The sequence below is a fragment of the Desarmillaria tabescens genome (genome assembly GCF_030435595.1).
Source record: "Desarmillaria tabescens strain CCBAS 213 chromosome Unknown EV420scaffold_19, whole genome shotgun sequence".
Lineage (NCBI taxonomy): Eukaryota > Fungi > Basidiomycota > Agaricomycetes > Agaricales > Physalacriaceae > Desarmillaria > Desarmillaria tabescens.
In genome coordinates, this window is record NW_026848318.1 from 419,267 (window position 1) to 441,510 (window position 22,244).

Here is a 22,244-nt window from a genome sequence, read left to right on the forward strand (position 1 = left end):
TTCCTATGTAGATGTCCCCCGGGAAAAGTTCTCGAACCTACGAATAAGATATAGATATGTTTGATATGAGGAACCACCTACCTGTCCTTTATAATATCCCTTCAGATCCTGAAGCTTCTCACAAATCTGGGCTGCATGTTCCTTCTGGATATCGCCCAAGGAACGTATCTCGCCTTGGATGCAGTGAGCTTGAGACACGACAGTCGAGGTGATACGTGACTGTGCTGTCTCCGTGGCTTGAGTGACTGCACTCAGTGCATCCTGCATCTCGGACATCGCGAGCCTTGAGTCGGTAGTAACCCGAACCTTGAAAGAGACTGACAGTCAATACAAATAACAGTACGTACAAGGCCCAAGCACATACAAGGTAATCTGCCTTGATGTTGTTCACTCGCTGCTTGTATCCGTCGATAACACCGGAAATCTTCTTCGTTTTCAGGAATCGCGTAATGCCTTTGGACTTCGAGTTGCATCGAGTAGTGTTTATTTCGGCAACCAAACCCTCCAGGTATCTGGACAGAAGCTTCGGTAAGTGCAGTTCAACAATCTGTACATGCCAACTCACGCCTGAAGCTCCACACATACATCACGAAAACGCGTCGCGCTCGTATTGCCGTGCGCTTCAACGGTTTCCTTGATGATTCGTATTGTTGTTCCAACGCTCTCTGCCAAGTCCTGAAGGTCCTCGTTGTTCTTGCCAGCTAACTAGACTCCCGCTCAGTATCATACAGGAGCGCTTAACAGGACGTACCTCAATGACCTCGAGAACTGTAGCTATACATCCTGCAACACCCTTGATGTATGGAAATGGGGCCATTTCACCTGCCGCCGCAGTAAGCCTCGCAAATTGTATCCATGCACCAATATTTGAATCTCCCAACATTCTGGTGGTGATGATGAGAGAGTGGGTCTGCCGTTGGCACAGCCGAGCCTAGCATGGTATAAATATCATGATGTTATGCTGTTTCTGAGCTGTTAAGATCACATGCATGGGAAGCTCGAGCTGAATTAAAAAGTCTAGCAACTTTATGGGGCCATGTAAGAGGATAGAGGATCATCAGAAATACAGATGAACAGCAGGCTGAAGTCCAAGCTTGGACATTAGGCCGTGAGGAAGGGACGTTGAATGGGCAAATTCCATGGTGGTGGCAAGAGAGATGCGTCGGCCCGACAACCTGGTAGCGAGCTGGCTTCCTGTCACTTATAGAGGGGCAACAGCGATTCAGACGGCTGTGCATCCACCATCACATTGAGCTGTTTGAGGGCTGTGCCACAGCTTGAGTTCTTGACGTGCAGCTGATATACATGAGAAGCTCGTGTTTATTGTGATTTTCAACCTGTAACAGGATCGTCGACTAGAGACGAAATTATAGATACCTATCTGTGCGAAGCTTACAAAGATATTGCCAAGAAAGAAAAGCTTGTCGAAACAGACATAAAAACACGTAGCAGGATCCGAGATGCCGACGCTCCTTCCGTCATTCAATTGGCTATCCTTTGATTCTTCTCACGAACCACTGGAACATAGATCGCTGTATCCACAGAATGTAGCCTGTCCACGATAAGAGTGATCCTCGTGTCGGAACTCCTACTCATCTCCCTATATAGGGCCTGCAAGCACCGATGTCCAAAGGGGAGTCAAAGGTTCGTCATTCCGTCAGGGACTGGCTCGAGCACAGAGGGATTGTCGATATGGACACGATGCATGTTATCGTCGGTGTGGTCCTGTATATGAGTTCTGGGGGATAACCCCTTTGACCCTGAGCCCACTCGCTGTATCGTCTGCTAATCCCGCCGTTCATCAAACTGGCCAAGTCGTGCACCGAACGAATGTTCCCTGTCGGCTCCTCGCTATGAAACCAGTTTTGTCATGGTCTGTATCGATGTTGCATGTCTCCTCCTGGAAATAGCATGCCCGAGTCTTGAAAGCTTGACTCTTGGAAAAGAGGAGGAACGGCACCTTGGAAGGTCTAGTAATGGATTCCGAGAAGCGTTTACGTGAACTGACCCTAGTCGGAAATAGCGCGCGCGCAGGATGAAGAAGAGACCGACGATGCGTCTAATCTCGTCTATATCAGGTTTATCAATCTGCTTGTGAATAGTCGACCGACTAGAAGGAAGCGCTCAGAAATTAGACGGAAATTTAACAGAGCGAGGAACTCACAAGTGAGACATGCAGCGATTTTGACGTTGATATGAACTCGTAGGGTTGTGCTAGCGTAGTAACACCCGTCATAGATACAGAGAGCACAGGGTGCAGATTTGGGCTGCAGCATGCGCCGGGACTCAGATTGGAAGCGAGATAGGAATTAATGACACTATTGAGCGTCATGGCAGGCCTGCTACAGAAAACGGAGGCTGCCATCGTATTCCACGATGTCGAAAATGGAGGTGTATGACGGATGACGGCCTGGAATGCGGCGAGGGGTGTCGTTGTCGTCATTGTCGTTGGTGATGATGAAGTCTGCGGGAAAAACGAACTTTAGAATCGAGTTCCTCCATGTCGGATACGCGGAGATGATGCCAAGTAAGGACGTGGGGCGGGAGGTAGGTGCGTATGTTGGATTCGGGCAGGGATGGCGGCAGCGGGGTCGTCATTGGTTACATCATGAGTTTTCCTGGCATCGTTAATTGAGTCCATGGGAGGCATAGCCGTCGTGACCGCCGTTGAACATCAGTGTCCCGATCTCCACCCCGCCCTCTCGCTCGTACCGTCTTCCGCAGCACACATTCAAAATGCCTCTCTCTCTCTACCACAGCCATACTCCACCCTCTAACACGGCTCTCCTTTGTGTTTGAAGTCCCCCTTGCACTCCCGTTGTTGTTGTCACCGTCATAGTTGGGATTCCGTTGCGGGTCCTCCCCTGCTATGAGATGGGGTCCGATGTTGAGTCTCAGGTGATATACTATGTCCCCCACATCCCAAGGTTGCATGCCCGACGGTGATTGAGGTCGATATGCATGCCATTGAGGGCCGTAATTGGGCAATTCCAGGGGGATGGTGGGCGCAGTAAGGGGATGTGTAGTGGCCATATCTGGCGTCGCAGAGGGATTCGAAGGACGTGTTGCCTCACATAAGGGCTTATGCGGGGTATAGGAGATGAAGTGGTCGGTCTCTTGAAACCACCAGATACGCCGAAAAGACCTAAAACAAATGCATTAGTGTAGAAGATAAATAAAACGCACCATAAACCCATGCAAATGGGCAAAAGGAACGAACGAGAGGGCAGGAACCGAAGTAGTAGTGATGGAAAACTGGAAAACTGGATTTATTGGCCACCTCTGCTGATACAGCTCAGGTAAATAAGCGCAAACTAATCTACCTCGGTAGCTCATTGTAAGTAAAGGTACACGTATGAAGGGAAACGGTCAGGACGATAAGATAGGAGATAAAAAGGATGGTAAATCAATGGCTACGGCGTTATTATTCTTTTTCGATGGAGCCGGACGTACCCTTCGCTTATATTCCGCCCAAATCCTGCCAGCCAGACGAATGCATGACGTGTGCCACGTGTGAGCGATGCGTACCAACAGACGACTTGTCTTCGCTCCCGGCAAACCAGTAAGTGCGGGCAAGGGTGGCGTTAGGCCAAGGTAGAAGCGAGATAGAGATTGGGGCCAAACGGGGCCATCTTCAAAGAGACATCGGACCACCTGAAGAAAGGACCTGCAAATGAGCAAGGGTACTTCTGCAGAGTCCAGGATACGGGATGTCTCGGTAATCAGTGTTTGTGTGGCATGTTGGCGGAAGGAGCGATACACAGGGCACGAGACGAAGACGTGGTGGACGGTTTCCAGTGCATCGCATCCACTGATGCACATGGGGGATACGTTTCCGAAGCGTCGGAATCGTGCGTACGTCGTGTCCAGCTGATCTGATCTCGCGTAGAGCTGTACCAAGGCTGAATATGCCGAGGAGGCCCGCAAATAGGGATGTTCGGGAGGTGTGTGTTGGTCGTGGAACGGCAGTAGCATCGTCATGGCAGGGCGGAAGTCTGGGCTAGAATAAGCAGCGGAAGTGAGTACAGATGGCAGATATGATGATATACTTGTTTCAATGTAGCCGTCGTTTGGTGAGTAAAGCATAAAAGAATCCATAAAGAAAGTAGGTAAGGGTGCGGGAGGTGGCCGAATTTGTAAATGCTGAGAACCTGATGCGAGCCGATCTGCAAGCGCATTAACTGTTGAAGGGGTCGAGGAGGAGTTGGTGTGAGCTGGAGTGTAGATGATATTGGGAGGATGATGTGGTGGTGGAGAATGCTGCAAGAGATGAAGGAGCCATCGGTAGAGCGAACGACCAGGAAGAGATGACCATTGATGAGGCAGAGGAGGGAGGTGGAGAGCGGAAGATACAATACGAGAAGAGTTGAGGTGGTCGGTATAGAGAGTTGGAGAAGAGGGTAGGTGAGAAGGGGGTGATGGTAAATTGTATTGATGTATTGTTGATGCTATGAGTCCGTACGTCTCGCCATGATAAACCCACGCTGAAGTACGGAAGCAGTCGAGATTCATGGCCAGGGCAGAGGAATGAGAAATTGACGAGAAGGTTACTGAACGTTGATGTCGGAAAGAGGGTGCAGCCGGAAGCATAGATGCGTCAGATGCGAAAATCCCAGGAGGAATGGAGGTGGGAAAGGGCGCGTGAGGGGAAACAGCGTAGTAGGCATTGATGAGATCTTGTGCTTGTTGCATACGCAACCTTGGAGGTAAACCCAGGAACCAAAGGGGCTCCAAGTCCAGACACTGACTCGCAGCTGCACCACGGAGGAGATTGTCATCCGTGCCAGCGATCTGTATGCGAGTTTGGCAACCAACCGCTCTCCGTCGTCTCCCTACAACATTATCTGTCATGTCCGAGTCCGTAGCCATATACCCATTGACCAGATCCATCAGCGTTAAATCGGAAAGCCACTGTGAGGTTTGTAACCACTGTTCTTGAGCGCGAGTGGTAGCATTTTGAAAGTGGACATTGGGATGAGGTTGTAGTTGCACAACGTCATGTTTTGCGGGATCTAGGGTGAAGGATGCGATGTCAAAGAGGTGAGTCAGTCCGGCATTAGCCAAGTTGGTTATAAACTGTGGTGGTAGACTGAGACGAGTGTGTAACGTGCGATTCAGGTGACGCAGAGACACATCGCCATAGAAAAGGAAAGAGAGATCCGTGTTACGGATGGACAAACCGTTTTGGCGCATAGTGTCATGTGCAAGCCGCCACTGGAAAGGCAGGCCACTTTGTTGCCGCATGAACGAGGTGTTGAGAGACGCGCCGTGAAGAGGAAAGACACAATGGTTCAGTTGACATGTCCAGTCCGCGAGCGTGATACGAGCCATATCTCGGAATGTTCCTATATGATGGTTAAGGTCACGAAGCAGGCCGTTCACGGCTGCTACGCGATTCAAGCGAGAGATAGAGGGGAAATCAAAACCATGGAGTGACAGAGGCAGCGAAAGCAAGGTAGAGTTAAAATGAAAAGGAAAGGAGAAGTACTCGTGTACCTTTGCTGTGATCAAATGGTCCAAGTGAACAGCGTCAGTCTCTGTAATTGGCTGATAGGCCAAATGAGGCCTGAGTTTTGAGACTAGGCACTGTGAAAGGACACGGCGTAGTGCCGGCAAAGGAAGGCGAATATTTTGGAGTGAAGGGAAATCAAAGGAAGATATCAAACCCTTGAGCTTGTGGTACTGCGCAGAAGGATCATTGATGGAAAGACGCAGGAACTCGATGTGAGAGGTCGACACCGAGAGATCATGTTGGACTAGGATATCGGGCTGTGCTGGGTGGACCGATGTAACTTGGAGATGAGAGGGAGGGTTAGGAACGTTTCGAAGGAAGGCGGCTGATTTGGGCCAGTTGGTTTCACCGCCATATGCGCTTTGGAAACGTTCCGACATCGTTATAGAGGAGAGGCACGTTGGCAATGAGGTTGTTACAATGGCAGAGTCATCCATCGCCTCCACCATCACAACCGGAATCGAGATTCTGTCGTCGGGGAGATGAGGTTGACCACGGGAGGCTTGAAGTGTTGCAACATGAAGGTGGCCAGTTTGGTGACGCAGGGAATCGGATAACCAGTGACTACCCATACTACTCGTCAAGGTGCACTTGATTGGGGACAGTGGTCCGCCCTGTTTCGTAATCCCACTAATTGTCAGTGCGTCTGTCAATCCGTAAAATGTCTTTATCCGATAAGAGACATCACTCTGGGCTGAAATATCGAAATCAATGATAGAGGAAGGCAAACCATAAGCCCTTATGGCGTCGTAAAATCCTTGAGGCTCGAGTCGATCAAAACCCTTTTTCTGATCTCGCCGAACGATGTATAGTGGAGTTTTGGTGCGGTCGGCCCAAGTTTCAAGCTGAGCAAGGAAAGAGGTCAGATCTCTTCCCTGTATGCCTGGTTGCGTCGCAATCTGTCCTTCTGGTAAGACAGAGTGTTGAGCTAGATATGGAGTTAGCAAGGAATTCAGCCACGCAAAAGGCATATTCATGCACAAGTTGCTTGTGCAGATTCCACGGAAGTTAGTGAGATCAGTTGCATCCCCTCGTTTATGAATGAGGGAAATAGAAGAGGGCTTAACACAAGAAGGGAAATGAGAGGTGTCAATGCAGTAGTTCCAGAGATCCAAGACAAGCTGAAATGAGAAGTCATGAAGACTCTTTACCATCCATTTCTCCCAGCGATCAGGACCAGGAGCCGGTCGGGGATTACCTTTACGAATCAGAGAGCGGCCAGAAAGCAGGTCCATCTTTTGAGGCCATTGAAAGGAATCACATCTGACGTTTTCCCTGATTGAACGAACAGATGGACAATCCATCCATGGCTTTGGTGGGTCAGGACGGTCATTCCTGCAGTACAATGCAGAAAAGTAGTCCATCGTTTGAGCCTTAACATCATCGGCACCGGTAAAGTATTTGCGAGCATTAGGATTGTGGTCGTCGGGAATTGAAATAGCTGGTGGAGGTCCTTGAAACTGCGAAGGAGGATAGAGACGCTTAGCAGAGCCACCAAGAAGACATCTGTTAAGACGACTTTTATCGGCTTTGGTGGAGCGCGAACGTCGTTCATCCCTTTCAGCCTTGTATCGAAGCTTGGAGAGAGCAGAGCGAGCCTTTTTATAAAACAGAAGAGAAGAAGGTGAGTAGAATAGTGATGGAGGGGACAGAATTGGATGAAGGAAGGGATGACCAGAAAGGGCCTGAAGATAGGTGCCCGTCCATCGATTCCGGGCACACAACTGAGGCAGAGATCGTCTTTTCAAGGCGGAAATCATCCTATTCAAGCGAGAATACTCGCGAAGAATGATAGTGATGGTTGGGGTTACTATCTTCTGATGCGAGCGGTCGTAGGTATTGGGGAGATCAAAAGCCTCGTTGCCAGCGGCCAGGAAGATGTCTGTTAGAGCCTGCCATCGAAGTTGATAGTCGGAGTCATTTGTTATAGGATGCTCATGAAGTCGAGCTTCCCGCGCAAGGCAATCAACACGGTCTGCAAACGTTTCGAATCGGTAAGACTCATGGCGTTTGGGGACTATGAAGCGAGGCGGGTAGGGAGACCTGTCTTGAGAACATGCAGATGTTAGAGATGAGGATGCATCCAAATCTATAGGCGGTGAGCAGAAGACTGCTGATGATATCAATTGGTGATCAGTTCCTGGCATAAAACAGCGAGGAACAGAGATCACAGAGAGATCAATCCCATGGGATGAATGAGCGCAACGGTCAATGATGGACCGACAAGTGCCATTGTAGGCATTGAAGGTGTACACATGACGAGCATCATTATCATTCTGGTTCTCCCATGTATCAATCCCACGAGACTGATGTAGGAAGTCACGGTACGCGGTGCGGGCATAGTTGTCGCCTGTCGCGTCGCCCATAACCTCTGAGGATGTGAGAGTAACATTAAAGTCACCTATAACTTGCCAAGAGTGTTGAGCAGATGCACATAAGTAAGAAATGCAGACCCAAAAGTCATGGAGAGCGTCATGCGGACTTGGAGCACCCCCTGGGTCATACGGAGCATATACTCCCACAAGGCGATGAGAGAAGCCCCTACCACTGTCAGAGGGAAGAACGACATCAACGCATACAGCTCTTCCAGCCAGTTGGGGCGGCAGAGGGACCAATTGCGAGTGCAACGAAGCAGTAACTCCTAAAGCAACGCCCCATTTCGAGGTGGTTTTATCAGCTTTAACGCCAGGAGATTCGAATACCTTATAGTCTCGTACGTTGATGCGTGAACGCACCGAGGAACGGGACTTGGTCTCAGCAATCAACCAGGCATGTGGACGGTGGGTGGACACAATGTTAGAAAAAGCGGAATGTTTCATCACATCAGAAAAACCATTCGTATTCACAGAGACAGTCCGAAAGGACTGAGACATATTTGCAGATACAGAAGAAAAGAAACAGAAGAAAAGAAACAGATGGAGAAGAACAGGGACAGAAAAATGAATTTTCGTAGAAGAAGAAAGACGCGTAGTTTCTCCCATATCTCGCCCAGATGTGCGGAGCATTTTTGAAGGTGATTGAATGGGTTCACTGATAGTGGGAGGAGAGGAAGCGAGGTTACAAGGAGAAACGTGAAGGAAAGGAGGCATGCTCACGGATTGATCCATCTGGGGTGTGTTATTTTCACCGACAGGGTCAAGGCGACGACGCTGATGGGGACGGTCATCCTCCTCGCCTTCAGGGTGTTGATGGGGAGGAAGTTGGGGCCCGTCAAGGGAGGACGTCAAAGTGAAAGTCGCCATCCTGTCGGCCAGTGACGTATAGTAGACGTTAGCCTCACCTCGTAATTTGTCTTGAAGCTGAATGGCCCTGTCAAGCGCAGCGATCTGGTTATTGACCTGTGCCTTGACCTCATCATTAGGAGCCATCAGCAAGAAAAGCTCCTTAGAGGACCGTTCAGCGCGAAGACGAGTGAGCTCATTATCTGCCATAGTCAAGCGATGTAGACCAGTTTGAGAGGCAACAGACATCGCGAACGCATTTTGAAGAGCATTGACGGAGGCATGAATGCTCATGAGAGACTGGTTCTGGATGTTGAAAACGTTCTGAACAGATTGAACAGTCTGTACGCCGTTTTCGCGGAGAAGATCAATCTGCCGTTGCAGGTTTTGAATGTTGGCTGAGGCTGTGGCTGAATTTTCACTGTGAAGATAAGTAGGAGAGGCTGGACATCCACGCAAGTTGAAGAAGAAGAGGTACATGGGTTTTGAAATGGTGACGTAGGGAGGTACACCCCGGGGCAGAGGTAGGTCGGTGTTGAGCAGGCGAACAGTGTTTTCGAAGCTATCCATGATGACGATGTAAGCGTCACCATTCAGTTCCATCCTGCTCCGAATAATTGAGCGAGGACCGATAGTCTCGCGAATGACTGCATCCATCCCACCCTGAAAACCCTGGATTCCGCCACAACCAGTGATAGCGATGTCATACCCGAACTCTGGCACAACGAAACGAGGCCGGAATATGGGTAAGACACGGTGATTGATGACTATCGGGTTGGATTCCAGGTTTTCAATGGATGCGGGATCGAGAAAGTCAAACGCAAGACGGATAGCATTCGCGAGGGGCATGATGGTATGGAACTGAAAGAGCAGGCCCCTACTGTTAAGAGCAGCAGCAAGCTGGTCTTTCATGTTCTCAGCGTCGTTGACACTGTCCATGTTGAAGAAGCCCCTTCGAGTTCGGTCATACCCGCTCGTAACCTTCCAGTCGGCTTTGAGTCTGCCATGAGCAATGATAGCGCGCCTGACGCTGTATAGAATGTCAGGTCGGGGAGTGGCGGAGAGCGATGGGGATAGGGATATGAAAACGTAGTCAACAGCCTGTCGAGCATTTCCAGGGACGACTTTAAGATCAGCTGGTAAAGGCATGTAGGTCTGGGGCGAAGTGAGACGAGCGTGCTGGACAATGTGGGGGTAGGTGGCCACAAAGTCAGTCTGAGCAGACGACTTTGAAGACCGATCTAGTCCTGACACGGCGAGCTCCAGACCCACAAACACAGTTGAAGAGGGTTCGAGCTCTCCCGGTGGAGTATGAGGGCGAGGGAGGTGGTCGAAGCTGGGGTTTTCGAAGGCAGGCAGGGGGTGAGACATTGTTGCAAAAGTGCTGGGGTGGTTTCAGATTCTTGAGGGCGAAAATCAAGTATTACAAGTTGATAAGCAGAATAGATTGATAAGGAGAGTAGGGTTTTGGGAGAATTATAGTGAGAATATCATAAACGGCGGAAGGAAAGGATGAAGGAGGCGCGTCGGCCCGACAACCCGGTAGCGGGCTGTCTACCACTACCATGGATCCAACTCCTTTCTTTCTCTGCGAACATTCTACCCCATCTTTCGATGTTCAATAGGATTATTTTACCTAGACTCGTATCTCATATCTCGAGAAAACGATCATTTGATTTGGATATCAGGTGCGTTCTTTAGAGTTACATACCGCAAAAGCTGACCGATTCCTTCTTCAGAGATTTCTTTGCTATTTTTTCCCCCAAAAAACCACTTTTCTGTGCTCGATATGGCCTACCGCCGTCTGCCAATACAACACCCTTTCCATCAACCTGGCGACACTGGTCGGGGAACGATTACTATGCAGGAGCAGCAAAGGAAACCGCGAGCAGAAGGCCATTTTCTGTCCTGACGACGTAGCTTTCTTCAATGGTGGTCTGTGCGTTCAATATATGCAGTGAATGTTGCCATTTCTGTGTGTGTGTTTTTTATCACCACGGAGGCGCCCCAAGTTGGTTTCTCTCCTACCACCTTCTCGGTTGTGACAAAAGCCGACTAAATATTTTACAGAGGTATATATTACAATTATTCTGCGGTCAAGGTTTGCATTTCACGTCCACGTCCTCTGACACGAGTATCACACATGGATTTCCACTGCTTTGGCACTTCCCATTCTCCCGGTGCCATCAATCTCGGCTCATAATGCGAGGTAACTCCCTAAATCCTGCCCGGGAAAAACGGTAGACCCGAGCCCTCTATCACTATCATGGCTTTTGCGATCGTGTGAAGGCTGGCATATAATTTCTGCCTCGAACTACAAGACTAATTGGGAACCTTACCTTACCTCCATGGACTCGTCCCAGATGGAGATACTACCTCAGAAGACAGGATTGTACCGGGAACGCAGCATAAGATTCAATTGTGTAGCCGTGGATATTAGATTACATGGGATCACGACGAACGATCCGCTTCCCGAAGGTTACAGTGCACAGGACACTGCTGAAGACGTCGCGTTGTTCATGGTGATTGACTCATTGGTTCAACGTGGCTTAACTGATTGCGAGGTTCGATGGGCAACATCAAGTTACCCGCCTGCCACATCGTGGGCTTGTCGATGGGCAGTATGGTAGCGATCTCCCTCGCTGTCTACTATCCAAATCAAGTCGCCTCTCTTTTCCTTGTGTCGCCGCTAGGGCTGGAGGAGGTGCGCTTATTGATGTGTTTAGGCAGTAGCTGAGACTGCACGTAGCCGGCAGATGTCGCCGATGGCCGACGGGAAATAGCGGAGAACTGGAGGGAAGCGTTCAAGACAGGCGAGCCTGACATGGCAGCCATCTCTGACTCTGTCTACGGCGCCCATCAATTAGGTTTCAGCGATAATCTCAACGACTTTGTGAACGTGTGCGTACCGTGGTGTTCTCTTTTTCATTATAACTAACTGTCGTTTCAGGCTAACTAATATCCTAATTCCTCCGGCCTTGAAGAATTCTGTTCCTGGTTTCTTTGAACAGTACGACAGAGCCGTAGGTGATTTTATAAACCACCGAAAGGAATACACCAAGGATCAGCTTTCTCGGATACGCCCCTGTCAAGTCGATCCATTGCCTAGGGAGCATTGCATACCCTCAAGAATACTCGGAAATTTTTATGCAACAGCTTAAAGATGCTGCAGTAAATGTCGGCATGGCCACCATACCAGAAGCACCACACTTCGGCGTTGTAACACACGGGGATATGTGAGTTGAATTACTTCAGGCTATCAGAGCGAATGACTGATGTTTTTTTTCTAGTGTTAACCAACTACATGCATTCATCATAGACAGCTGTCGGACGTCTGTTCCTCCGGCACCCCAAGAAGTCAGCTCTCCGTGAGAAGCAGATTTGGTGAAGGCAGGTTGGAAAAAGGGTGGGGACGACCCTGAGGCCGATTGAGATCGGACCGCAAATCCTATACCCTTTTTTTGCTGTTAGGTACGGATTGTTAATAAAGCACAGTGGAATGTACGCACGCGCTCCCTATGCGTAAGAATCATACCTGTGAAGCCAAGGCCGAGTTGACGGTGATTTGGCTTTCACCCATCGGTTGATGTCGTAACTGCACTTTCTCTTCAGTCTTTCGTTGGAGAAACTGACTCACTAATCAGACCTGCTAATCAGATGGATTCGGTGGGACGCAACTGCATGGGTTTGGATATTGGATTTATGGTGAAATCCCGCAGAATTGCCAACCTAGACATGGTTGGAGTCATGCACACCATGGTGGTCTGTCTGTTTGCCTTGTTCTTTCCCTTCAGTGAGCCAACTGATCGGTGGTCCACTCCTTTTTGGTTGAAAGATTTTCAGCAGCGTCACCGTTATCACTGCCCGATCTCATTGAACACGGCTGTGGCATGCACGAAATTGTGACAAGCAAAGTGTCTACTACTCGAGGAACTCCCTGGTTACGCCAGGATCAAGTCACGTAGAAAATCTCCGTAGACAGTCTTATGCGACCGCCCAAAAAATATGCCAAGTTATCCTGCTAAACAAGATGTTTGCTTCTATGTCCGCATTCCTAGATTGAGCTGAATAAAATTTCTAGGCTTTGGCTGGCTTGGAAAAATATTTCTGGTAGCGTCTCTTTCCGCTTCGTCGCAGTTTTGATTCGACACCCCAAAGAAAAGCTGTAGATTAGGTGTCGCCCGAGGCTGCAATGTCCTCTTTCTTTTGGTACGTTTTTTGACGACCGATCCTGTTTGATTCCCATCTAAGAGCTACAAGCAGGACAACGAAGGGTGCTCAAGATCAGTATTTCTTCCCTCCCAATGCAACAGGGCAGCCATCCCGTTCCTGTACGCAGAATACTTGTCGTAGGGTACGCTCCAAGCAAGAAGGTGCCAGACGTGCCTGGATGTCTATGCTCTCGACATAAACACGATGTTTTCTTCACACTTGGATAAACCGGTTACGATGGATGTGCTATTCGAACTCTGTGCTCCCGCTGGAGTAAAGGAAGCAGACAACAGCAAAAGCATCAGCGAGATATCCAGGAAACCTTCTCAACTGTCGTGCCCTCGCATACGTCCTTCTGCTCATGGTCCCGGGATGGATATTATGTCAAACAGCTGACTGCATTCGAATCCTAGTCCCGCTTTATTAATATTAGATATTCGTGAAACTCGTATCGGTATATTCAAAGCCGTAGAGCTAGATCACGATCACATGACTACCATGACACCGCGCGACGCCAACGCCTGCGGAAAGTTGTTTGTTTACAATTGCTGCCATCTTTTGGCAAGATATCCATGCAAGACGTTCTAGATACGTATTTATGCTTTTACAATCATCTAGCGCGTAATTCGTGATACGTTCCTTCTGGTGGGTGGGAAACGATTCTCTCGTTGGCATTCCATTTGGTCTACCTCCGATGACATCGTCTGTCAATCCCGCCGTTCATCAGACTGGCGAAGTAACCCATGAGTTGGTGACCCGCGTTGTGGCGCTCTCAGGAAAGAACATGTTCACTACGCGGTCCCGGATGTACGCTGTGTAACTCGGAAGCTCCATATCATTATGAAGTACTTCTGGTGGGACTTCAGGACCGCCAAGGAGAAGACGCCGAGTAGCAGACGTATGCGAATGAGCCGCTTCCAGTAGCCGATAATCAAGAAGGTGGGGAGGAAGAGAACAACGCAGCTCGGACGTGTGACCGTCGAGATTAAGGATGAGGATACTCCATCGTATTCTATGACTGACATGAATGGGTTCGAGGGCATGAGTTGGCGTAATGCAGAGGGGTATTGGGAATGTAAGGTAGGTCATGATGTCGTCGTTGCTCATCTCAAGGTTCTCAGTGTGATCAGTGGAAGTAGATGGTGATGCCGTAACGTTCGAAGGTCTGGCTTCTGCCAATAACGCAGATGATGCGTGATGAGGATTGAAGGAAAAATATCCACCACTGCCGCTGCTGCCAGAGTGCGTACTATTCCGAGGACTTGATGATAAGGAATGTGTCGTGTTCGGCGTAGTAGGCACTGAATGTCCTGGCGTTGTCGGCGATGGCTTCCAACGATGCTCCTAAGCTGGTTTTGTCGTCTAAAGTCTGGACAGACGTGGCTAAGTAAGTGGAGGAATGCTCCTTGGAAGATCTAATGACGGATTCCGAGAAGAATGAAGTGGTTCTAGTCGAAAACAGTAGGCGTGCGGGATGAAGAAGAGACTGGCGATGACTGAATGACGCCGCTTCGTAGAGTGGAAGCATGGCAAGTGGCGTTATTAGTTTGAATGCGCAAACCATCAGTGTGTGTCCGCCAGCGTTGGTTGAGAACAACAACCTTCAACACATCGTCTCCGGGCGGTTTCGGTTCGTCGTTCGGCTTTCTTGATCGCCCGCGGTACCACAGGTGTAGCCCGCTGAGAAAGGCGCCAGAGTTGCTGTGTACGAGCATGGAACATGGAGCAGATGGATAGAGAGGGCATGTGCACGCTTGGACGGAGATGGGAGGTGGGCGCGCAGAATGGAACGTGGAGGCTAAGGCTGAATTGAAGGCATCGAGTGTGTTATGCCTGTCGCCCAGATTAGTTACGCTTTTTGCAACCTGCAGCAACGCCATACCTGCCTCAACTACCACAGAGAAGGTCCTGGTAAGACCGTTCGCTCCTCGCCCTCTAGGCTTTAGGACTCGTAACTTGAAGGTCCTTCCTTCACATAGGCCATGCATGCGTAAAAGAATGGTGCTCGGTAATGTCCTTGACTGCATCGATGAAGGCGAATTGAGAGGGTACTGTGAGTAGGTCTGGTTGAGATAGACTGTCGATGAGGTGGTCCTGAATGGTGGAAACAGTGTATCTGGAGTATGCGTTATCGGGCATCACGTCAGCGGGGGCGGCGCCAGTTTTTCTGGCGAAAATTTCGATGTTAGCAAGACCTGTGGCGTAGCAAGAAACGACTGCAACAAGGCGTACACATACCCCATCCACTGAATGCTCAACCTAGGTGGAATGCCGAACGGCGTAAAGCCAACCATTGGGAAGTGTCTAGTCTGAATCCTGTGGTCATTCGAGAGAGTGGCGATGTATTGCTTTGCGTAGACTTGGACGAACAGAGCCGTCTATAGATCAAGGCTATACTGTACGAGCAAACATAGAAACCCGCGAAACAGCACAGAAGTGGAAGAAACGAACGGGCATCGGCAAATGCCGATATCCCTTGGTGCATAGCCAGCAAGCCCAGTGCGTCTTTCCTCCGCTATATGGTGGTCACTTGTAACTCTCATCATTAGACGAACCTGAAATGCTCCGAGAGGCACACCTTTGAACCTTCGAATTCCTCTCAATCTTCAGCAGGTTTGTACGAGCAACTTCTCCGGCATATATACATTTTCGTGGTCAAAGAACGCGTCACAGACGCGTTTCTCATCCCGTGGTCGCGACGGAGCAGTACTACAAAGTATGTCTCTCGGAGTGGCGTGTTTCTCAATACGAGGTCAGGCGGAAAATGGGAAACCTGGTGCGCCTCCTACTAATACACCTCTCAGCTATTTACTAGACTCCATCCTTTCAAAGTGAACGCTACCTTCTCGGAAATTCCAGCGGATTTTTATCCAATCCCGTTCAACAAGACCATTGCGCTCGGTGGATTCGAGGACGACCAGTCTATGCAGTAGTCATCAACCCAGACTGTCGACAACAACACGAATAACAAGCATCCTTCGCCTGAAGCCGCACAGTCCTCTTTATTTGGTACGTTTTTGACTATTGATCTGGTTCGATTCCCATCTAAGAGCTGCGAACAGAACGGCGACAGACACTCAAGATCAGCATACTTTTCTCCCAACATAACAGAGCACGCTGTGCTAGTCTCCTTCCTTTTCAGCGGAATTGTCCGTGGAGTATGTCCCAGGTGAGTATGCCTCAGTTCCTTGTCTTTGGTTTTTCTTAATAGTCTGTAGGTTTTCTAGTTCGTGCTACGTTGGATCTAGTTCGTCTAGTTCGTTCGCAGCAAGCAATCAGAGCCGGTTCCAAGGTCTCACAGTACAACGGTACGTCTGGTTTGCGTATTCCAAGAAGTCGTTGTTGATGTTGTTTGGCGTAGACCAAGGGAGGGCTATAACCCAACATCCATAGCCTTGAGGCTTTCTCTTCGATTTTGACGACGGCCTTTCAGTACGGGTATAATCAAATTGGATTCAAAGGTAAGTTTTAGCTACTTTGTCTCCTTATCCTTGACTGAATGAAAGGTTTACATTTTGACCTTCATTCGCAAGCATTACCTTCCCTTACAACCCCGGCGTTTTGCATAGCCCTCCGTCAAGATAAACCCTGGTGTTCGAGTACTGAAGGTAAGTTTCTCTTCTTGTAGCTGACCTTCGTTTGCTTACTGTTTGGTTAACGATGCTGTTTCTAGTACCGAAAGGTAACTTGGTCGGGGCAATCTCACGCATATTTTTTTACTGACCTTTTCCTAGCTGATGATATATCCCGGAGGTTGCGATCCAATGGAGGGGTAGGACGAGACCATCCATCATCTTCGGTAAGTGTTCCTGATCGAGTTTGCTTCGTTCGCTAACTTTTATCCTGTTAGCTACCTTTGCAGCCCTTACCATTGAGCTAGCTTATCTACTATCAGGTCAGTTTAGTCTCTTCTGCATGAGGTACTGTTTGCTTACTCGTACTTTACCAGATTCAGTCGAAGCTCTGAGTAGACGATTGGCGGCACTAACCCTTCGTGCCTGCCCGGAGGTTACGATTCAAAGGAGGGTGGGGGCGAGATATTACCTTCGGTAGGTATTTCTGCTTGAGTTTTCTTCGTTTGTTAACTGTTGTCCTGTTAGTCACCTTTGCGGCGCTTATCCTCGAGATGGCTTGGCTGCTATGAGATCCGTTCAGTCTCTTATACATGGAGAGCCGTTTGCTTACTCACGCCTTGCCAGATCCAGATGAAGCGCTGCATAGACCATTGGTGGCTGTTTGACTTAGAAGAGGCCTGGACGAGGCTTTTAGTAAGTACCGTTGCTCGAGTTTCTTTCGTTTGCTAACTGTTTCCATGTTAGCCACCTTTGCGGTGCTTATCCTTGAGGATGGCTCTGCTACTATCAGGTTCGTTTAGTCTTTCCTGCACAGAGTAACGTTTGCTTACCCGCACTTTGTAAGATTCATTCAAGGCTTCGAGTAAGCCGTTGGCGGCTGTCACCCCTCGAGTCCGGGTGACGCTTGTAAGTCAATATGTAGTTCACTGTAACTTTACTCGCTCGGTTTACCGTAGCCTTATTGCTAGTCGCTATGCTTCACGGAGACACACGTGAGTTTGATTTAAATTAATGCTTTTCATCCACTCACGACATCTTTATTAGGTGCCACTTGGTTAGAATATTTACCTTTAGTTTTAAACTTAGCTAAATAGCGTGGCGATTGAACAAGTGCAACGGCAGGCCAACGATGCACTCCACAGTGCCGAGAACAAGGTAACTAATTTCTTCCAGTGCTCGAGTCCTTGCTGATACACCGCAGAGTTAGATTCGAGCAGGGTTTAATTCCCTTGCTTACGCGCTGTTTCTTAGGGTAAGAATTTCGTTGACTCCAAGTTCGAGTCCTCGCTAACACAGTTCAAAACAGGGTACTATCTTAGATTGGGGTGCTAATAAACTGATGCATGCGCGCTACGAGCATACCGGCAAAAGGTAACCGATATCTTTCAGTGTTCAAGTCCTTACTGATGCCACGAGGATCATTGCTCGCAGAGTTACATTCGAGCAGGGTTCAATTCCCTTGCTAACGCGCTGTTTACCAGTGAAACCGTTGGTAAAACTTTCGTTGACTTTAGGTTCGAGTCTCGCTAACGCAAAAGGTAGTTGGTTCGGGCCTGGTTCTGACATCCGCTTGCGAAAGATCCCGGAAAGGGAAGATTACAATAGTCTAGGTAAATGTTCGAGTCCTCGCTGGCACGCGCGCCCAATTCTTGGGCTCAAGGAAAAAGCGGCAACCGAACGTCATGGTAGGTGTTCAATTCCTTGCTAACACGTCCAACTATTAAGCTGAAGAAAGGGCTTGTATGCCGGATAATGGTAAGACTTGTAAGCTGCTTTATGTGCTTGGATATCCTACTCACGCGAAAGCTTTGACAGTAGTAACAGTGAAGCTTTGCTTCAAATATAAAACTTCGGAACCTGCCTTTGGATTTATCTTTTCTGACGCGTAGTTGTTTTCTAGTCTCTTGATGAATCCGAGGTGTATTCGAAGGTAATATACGTAGCGTAGGGCATCTGTATTAACTACATTCATAATACAATTCATTTTCAAGTCATCTTCATGTTCGTGCATGAGAAAGTCAAAGTTCTATTGAGGTAGCTACTACATGGACTACTACGTGTGGGCGGACGCGGACGCACACCACCACCGCACACCCGCACACACATGCATGCACTCGGGCAGCCATCCACCCCTGTGTCCAACTTCTCTGCCGACACCCCTCCCCTACCTTTCCCTTCCCTTCCCTTCCTCCCTTCCCTTGCTTTTCCTAGCGGCATCGAGGTTTCTTTCCTTCAAGTCGACTGCCGTCCGAAGAGAAGCTTGCGAGCTTCGAGAGTTCCAAATCTTGCAGGAGGTCAAGTTTTCGAGGAATGACGGGAGGTGTTTATGGCGAGAAACGAAAGGAAACAGGTCGGGATGAAGAGGGTTGGGCGATCAAGAGGGCATCATAACGACAAGAGGGGTGAACAAGGACTGGACCTGGAGAGGGCGAATTGAGACTTGAAGCAGATGGATGTGGAAGGGAGAGACGTCTCGGTGATGACGGCAGGACGGAGGGAGGCAGATAATCAGTGGAGTAGACTTGCAGTGGCGGGCTAAGGCATGCATGGGGGTAGTCACACACGCACATCCTTTACAACAGACAGCATCGGCTTGAGCAGCGATCCTCGGCATCGGTGTATCCTGTCTCTGGGCATGATGGAAGGGATTTTGGCATCGTGCATGGCAGCTACAATGTGTTCGAGATTCTACTGTTGTGATCAGTATAAATCAACGAAGATCTGAGATACTCACGTCCTCATAGAATACCATCACTACAACCATCCTCCCTTCTCGAACGCAGACCGTTTTCGACCTTGGACATGAGTGAGTAGGGCAGGCGTAACTCGTCCGGAAGCGCGTGTAGAGGCATCAGCGTAGTCTCGTCTGGGACGTTTGATCGCAAACTTGATTTTCTTCTGGCATTTATCGTGCTCGGCAATGTCGTTTGCGGTTGTTGGGAACCTGGTTTTAGGGAGGTCGTCGACTAAGCTTTTTTGGCGTAGTTTCTTTGTTTTGGGAGGGGTGTTCGTGTTATTAGAGGGCGAATTGAAGACCCTTATGACGAGGTGTCGGGACAAGAAGATGCAAGAACGCGTTCGTTACAGTGACGGGTGATCGGGCCGATAGCCGAAACCTTTTCATCAACCATGGTGGAACGACCTACGCATTGTGAGTATATGCGTCTACGCACTAATTCCAGCTCACCCTTTGCAGTTCTGTCGATACCCCTCAGCCAAGCACATCCTATTCTTCGTGCAAGAGTTGCCGATCTCCTTCCCGCACCAGACTCTAAGTACGCTGCTCGCAGGTCCTCAATGCATCCACCTTATTCTTCCCTCACTCCCGAGACCCTCCCAATTGCACTCAATCTCCTGCACTGCCCGACGCTCCTTCCAATCATAGACCCACCTCCGACCATCACTCTCGACACCCTCGATGTCCTCAGAAGGGAATCCTGTCTTTTTGCCCACGTTTTATGGGTCGGTCCATCCATCTCGTCCCGAGCGTTTGTTCAGCCGATCAATGAGATCTTCCGTGATGAGGGCTTCATAACGGATACGCGTCTCCTGAAGCTGCACATGACGCTCATGAACAACTTTGAGGACGATGGTATCCTCAAGCAGGCTGCTTTGTTCGCAAGCATCACCTTCCTTTACAACCCCGGCTTTTTTCATAGCCCTCTGCCAAGATAAACCTTGGTATTCGAGTACTGAAGGCAAGCTTGTTTCCTTGTAATTCACCTTTGTTTGCTTACCACTTCTTTAACAGTGTACGGAAAGGTTAGGTCATCGTAATCTCCCGTATATCACTTTTATTGACCTTGTCCTAGCTATATCCTGGAGGCTACGGTTCAAAGGAGGGTCGAGACGATGCCTCTGATTATCTTCGGTAAGTCTTTCTGCTTCGAGACACCTTCGTTTGCTAACGGTTGCTTTGTTAGTCACCCTCTCAGTCCTTACTCTCGAGGAGGCCGTGTTACCATGAGGTTAGTTCGGTCTCTTCTACAAAAGGCACTGTTGGCTGACTCGCATCTTGCCAGATCCGGACGAAGCTCTGAGTAGAAGGTTGGCAGCACCAACCCTTCGTGGGGTTACGATTCAAAAAAGGTTGGGGGCGAGATCTTATCTTCAGTAAGTGTTTCTGTTCTAGTTTGCTTCATTCACTAATTGTTGTCTTGTTAGTCACCTTTGCAGCGCTTATCCTCGAGATGGTTAGTTCAGTATTCCATGCACGGAGTACTGTTTGCTTACTCGCACCTTGCTAGATCCGGTTGAAGACCATCGGCAGCAGCTAAACATCACACCCACACTCTGCTTGATATCCTGAGAGGTTACGATTCAAGCCTGTCGTAAGTACTGTTGCTCGGGTTTCCTTCGTTGGCTAACGATTGTCTTATTAGCCGCCATCGCAGCTCTTATCCTCAAGGACAGCTCTGCAATTATCATGTTTGTTTAATTTTTTCTGCACGGGGTATCGTTTGCTTACCCACATCTTGCCAGATCCACACGAAGTTCTGAGTAAACCACTCGCGACAGCTATGCGTCAAGCCCAGATTATGACTGTAAGTGAATATTTAGCTCGCTGTTACCTTTTCGTTAGACTTACTGTAGCTTCGTTGGTTGCTAGCCCTCCATGCTTGACGATAACATCGTTCTCGTAGTTATGGTGAGTTTGATTTAGACTAATGCTTTCACCCACTCACAACGTCTTCACTAGGTTCTTGTGAGGTGTCGTTTATACTTGGAATATTCAACATTAGTTCTAGACCTACCTTGGGTAGTGTAGTTATCGAATAGGCACAAAGACGGGGTAGTGATGTGCTCTGTAGCACCGAGAATAAGGTAACTGAATTCCTTCAGGTGTTCGAGTCCTTGCTGATGCGCTGCAGAGTTGGATTCGAGCAGGGTTCGATTCCCTTGCTTACCAGCTGTTTCCTAGGGTAAGAATTTCGTCGACTCCAAGTCTGAGTCCCTGCTAATGCACTTCAAAACAGGGTACTAGTTTAAATTGGGTGATGCACGCGGTCTACGAGAATAACAGCAAAAAGGTAAAAAGGTAACTGATCTCTTTCAGGGTTCAATTCTCTTACTAACGCGCTGCTTACCAGTGAAATTACAGGTAAGAATTTCGTTGATTCCAAGTTCGAGTCTTTGCTAACGCAAAAGGTAGCTGCTCCAGGCCTGGTTCTGACATGGGCTCGCTCGCAAGGGAAGATCACAACAATCTAGGTAAATGTTTGAGTCCTCGCTAACGCATTCAACTCTTAGATGTCTGATGCCTGAGAAAAGGTAATATTGATTGAGGTACTCTGAAACTGATGGACGTGCATGTGGTACGAGTCCCCAATGAATGATGGTGAGGCTTCATGCATCACGCATGTATGCATGTCTCACTCGCGCGAAGGCTTTGACAATGTCTCTCATGCGGCAAGCCTAGCTTCGAAGTCTTGAATCCTTGGTAAGACTTCTTGACTTTGAATTGTTATCTTTGCTAACGAATATTGCTTTCTACAGTCTCAAGATGTCGTGTCTTCATCAATAATCTGTGGTCCCGACGGCGACAAAGGCGATGCAAATACTAAGTCAAATCCTCTCCTCCCCATCACACGGTTGACTGCGCTGAGCTCGCTGCCCCTACGGTGAGCACCTCTAGGACACAGTATATCTCTGTTGATGGTCCAGTCTGTGAGAGGGAAAGTGCTCGTATTTGGGCTCGTATTTGGACATCCATTCAAACACAGA

The 22,244-nt window shown here is 48.9% G+C and overlaps 9 protein-coding genes across 9 annotated transcripts; 3 read left to right on the forward strand and 6 right to left on the reverse strand.

The window, feature by feature from the left end:
- Positions 1 to 3: 3 nt before the first annotated feature.
- On the reverse strand, positions 4 to 817 carry EV420DRAFT_1545927 (uncharacterized protein; the record flags this gene model as incomplete). Its single annotated transcript, XM_060473289.1, has 4 exons — positions 4 to 306; positions 365 to 512; positions 566 to 705; positions 752 to 817. 4 exons carry the CDS (start codon positions 815 to 817, stop codon positions 4 to 6), a joined length of 657 nt encoding a protein of 218 aa, XP_060330301.1.
- A 1,875-nt stretch (positions 818 to 2,692) lies between these two features.
- EV420DRAFT_1545939 (uncharacterized protein) lies at positions 2,693 to 3,258 on the reverse strand. Its single transcript, XM_060473290.1, has one exon. The coding sequence runs from the start codon at positions 3,195 to 3,197 to the stop codon at positions 2,907 to 2,909; it is 291 nt and encodes a 96-aa protein (XP_060330302.1). The 5' UTR covers positions 3,198 to 3,258; the 3' UTR covers positions 2,693 to 2,906.
- EV420DRAFT_406374 (uncharacterized protein) lies at positions 3,202 to 6,198 on the reverse strand. Its single transcript, XM_060481994.1, has one exon. The coding sequence runs from the start codon at positions 6,082 to 6,084 to the stop codon at positions 3,370 to 3,372; it is 2,715 nt and encodes a 904-aa protein (XP_060330303.1). The 5' UTR covers positions 6,085 to 6,198; the 3' UTR covers positions 3,202 to 3,369.
- On the reverse strand, positions 6,193 to 9,582 carry EV420DRAFT_1270768 (uncharacterized protein; the record flags this gene model as incomplete). Its single annotated transcript, XM_060467593.1, has 4 exons — positions 6,193 to 6,382; positions 6,494 to 7,601; positions 7,719 to 8,006; positions 8,058 to 9,582. Coding segments are annotated over 4 exons (3,111 nt in total), but the record flags the coding sequence as incomplete, so codon positions are not given.
- Positions 9,583 to 11,081: 1,499 nt separating this feature from the next.
- EV420DRAFT_1643360 (Alpha/Beta hydrolase protein) lies at positions 11,082 to 12,105 on the forward strand (the record flags this gene model as incomplete). The annotated part of the gene is made up of 6 exons (XM_060477495.1): positions 11,082 to 11,255; positions 11,318 to 11,437; positions 11,483 to 11,634; positions 11,684 to 11,743; positions 11,802 to 11,969; positions 12,024 to 12,105. 6 exons carry the CDS (start codon positions 11,082 to 11,084, stop codon positions 12,103 to 12,105), a joined length of 756 nt encoding a protein of 251 aa, XP_060330305.1.
- Positions 12,106 to 13,637: 1,532 nt separating this feature from the next.
- On the reverse strand, positions 13,638 to 14,169 carry EV420DRAFT_1545953 (uncharacterized protein). Its single transcript, XM_060473291.1, has 2 exons — positions 13,757 to 14,169; positions 13,638 to 13,736 (listed from the first exon to the last, which is right to left on the reverse strand). Exons 1-2 carry the CDS (start codon positions 14,050 to 14,052, stop codon positions 13,718 to 13,720), a joined length of 315 nt encoding a protein of 104 aa, XP_060330306.1. The 5' UTR covers positions 14,053 to 14,169; the 3' UTR covers positions 13,638 to 13,717.
- A 190-nt stretch (positions 14,170 to 14,359) lies between these two features.
- EV420DRAFT_1764514 (uncharacterized protein) lies at positions 14,360 to 15,396 on the reverse strand. Its single transcript, XM_060480781.1, has 3 exons — positions 15,184 to 15,396; positions 14,921 to 15,112; positions 14,360 to 14,853 (listed from the first exon to the last, which is right to left on the reverse strand). Exons 1-3 carry the CDS (start codon positions 15,237 to 15,239, stop codon positions 14,394 to 14,396), a joined length of 708 nt encoding a protein of 235 aa, XP_060330307.1. The 5' UTR covers positions 15,240 to 15,396; the 3' UTR covers positions 14,360 to 14,393.
- A 1,048-nt stretch (positions 15,397 to 16,444) lies between these two features.
- On the forward strand, positions 16,445 to 17,895 carry EV420DRAFT_1643363 (uncharacterized protein; the record flags this gene model as incomplete). The annotated part of the gene is made up of 14 exons (XM_060477496.1): positions 16,445 to 16,553; positions 16,619 to 16,627; positions 16,680 to 16,748; positions 16,796 to 16,840; positions 16,895 to 16,994; positions 17,046 to 17,094; positions 17,145 to 17,213; positions 17,265 to 17,310; positions 17,365 to 17,426; positions 17,489 to 17,512; positions 17,565 to 17,574; positions 17,632 to 17,675; positions 17,728 to 17,772; positions 17,827 to 17,895. 14 exons carry the CDS (start codon positions 16,445 to 16,447, stop codon positions 17,893 to 17,895), a joined length of 750 nt encoding a protein of 249 aa, XP_060330308.1.
- A 1,754-nt stretch (positions 17,896 to 19,649) lies between these two features.
- On the forward strand, positions 19,650 to 21,731 carry EV420DRAFT_1643364 (uncharacterized protein; the record flags this gene model as incomplete). Its single annotated transcript, XM_060477497.1, has 15 exons — positions 19,650 to 19,671; positions 19,717 to 20,112; positions 20,272 to 20,282; positions 20,333 to 20,391; positions 20,444 to 20,488; positions 20,833 to 20,851; positions 20,903 to 20,948; positions 21,003 to 21,064; positions 21,130 to 21,168; positions 21,220 to 21,284; positions 21,332 to 21,344; positions 21,392 to 21,442; positions 21,497 to 21,558; positions 21,611 to 21,621; positions 21,673 to 21,731. The coding sequence occupies 15 exons, from the start codon at positions 19,650 to 19,652 to the stop codon at positions 21,729 to 21,731; spliced, it is 960 nt and encodes a 319-aa protein (XP_060330309.1).
- Between the last annotated feature and the right edge of the window lie 513 nt (positions 21,732 to 22,244).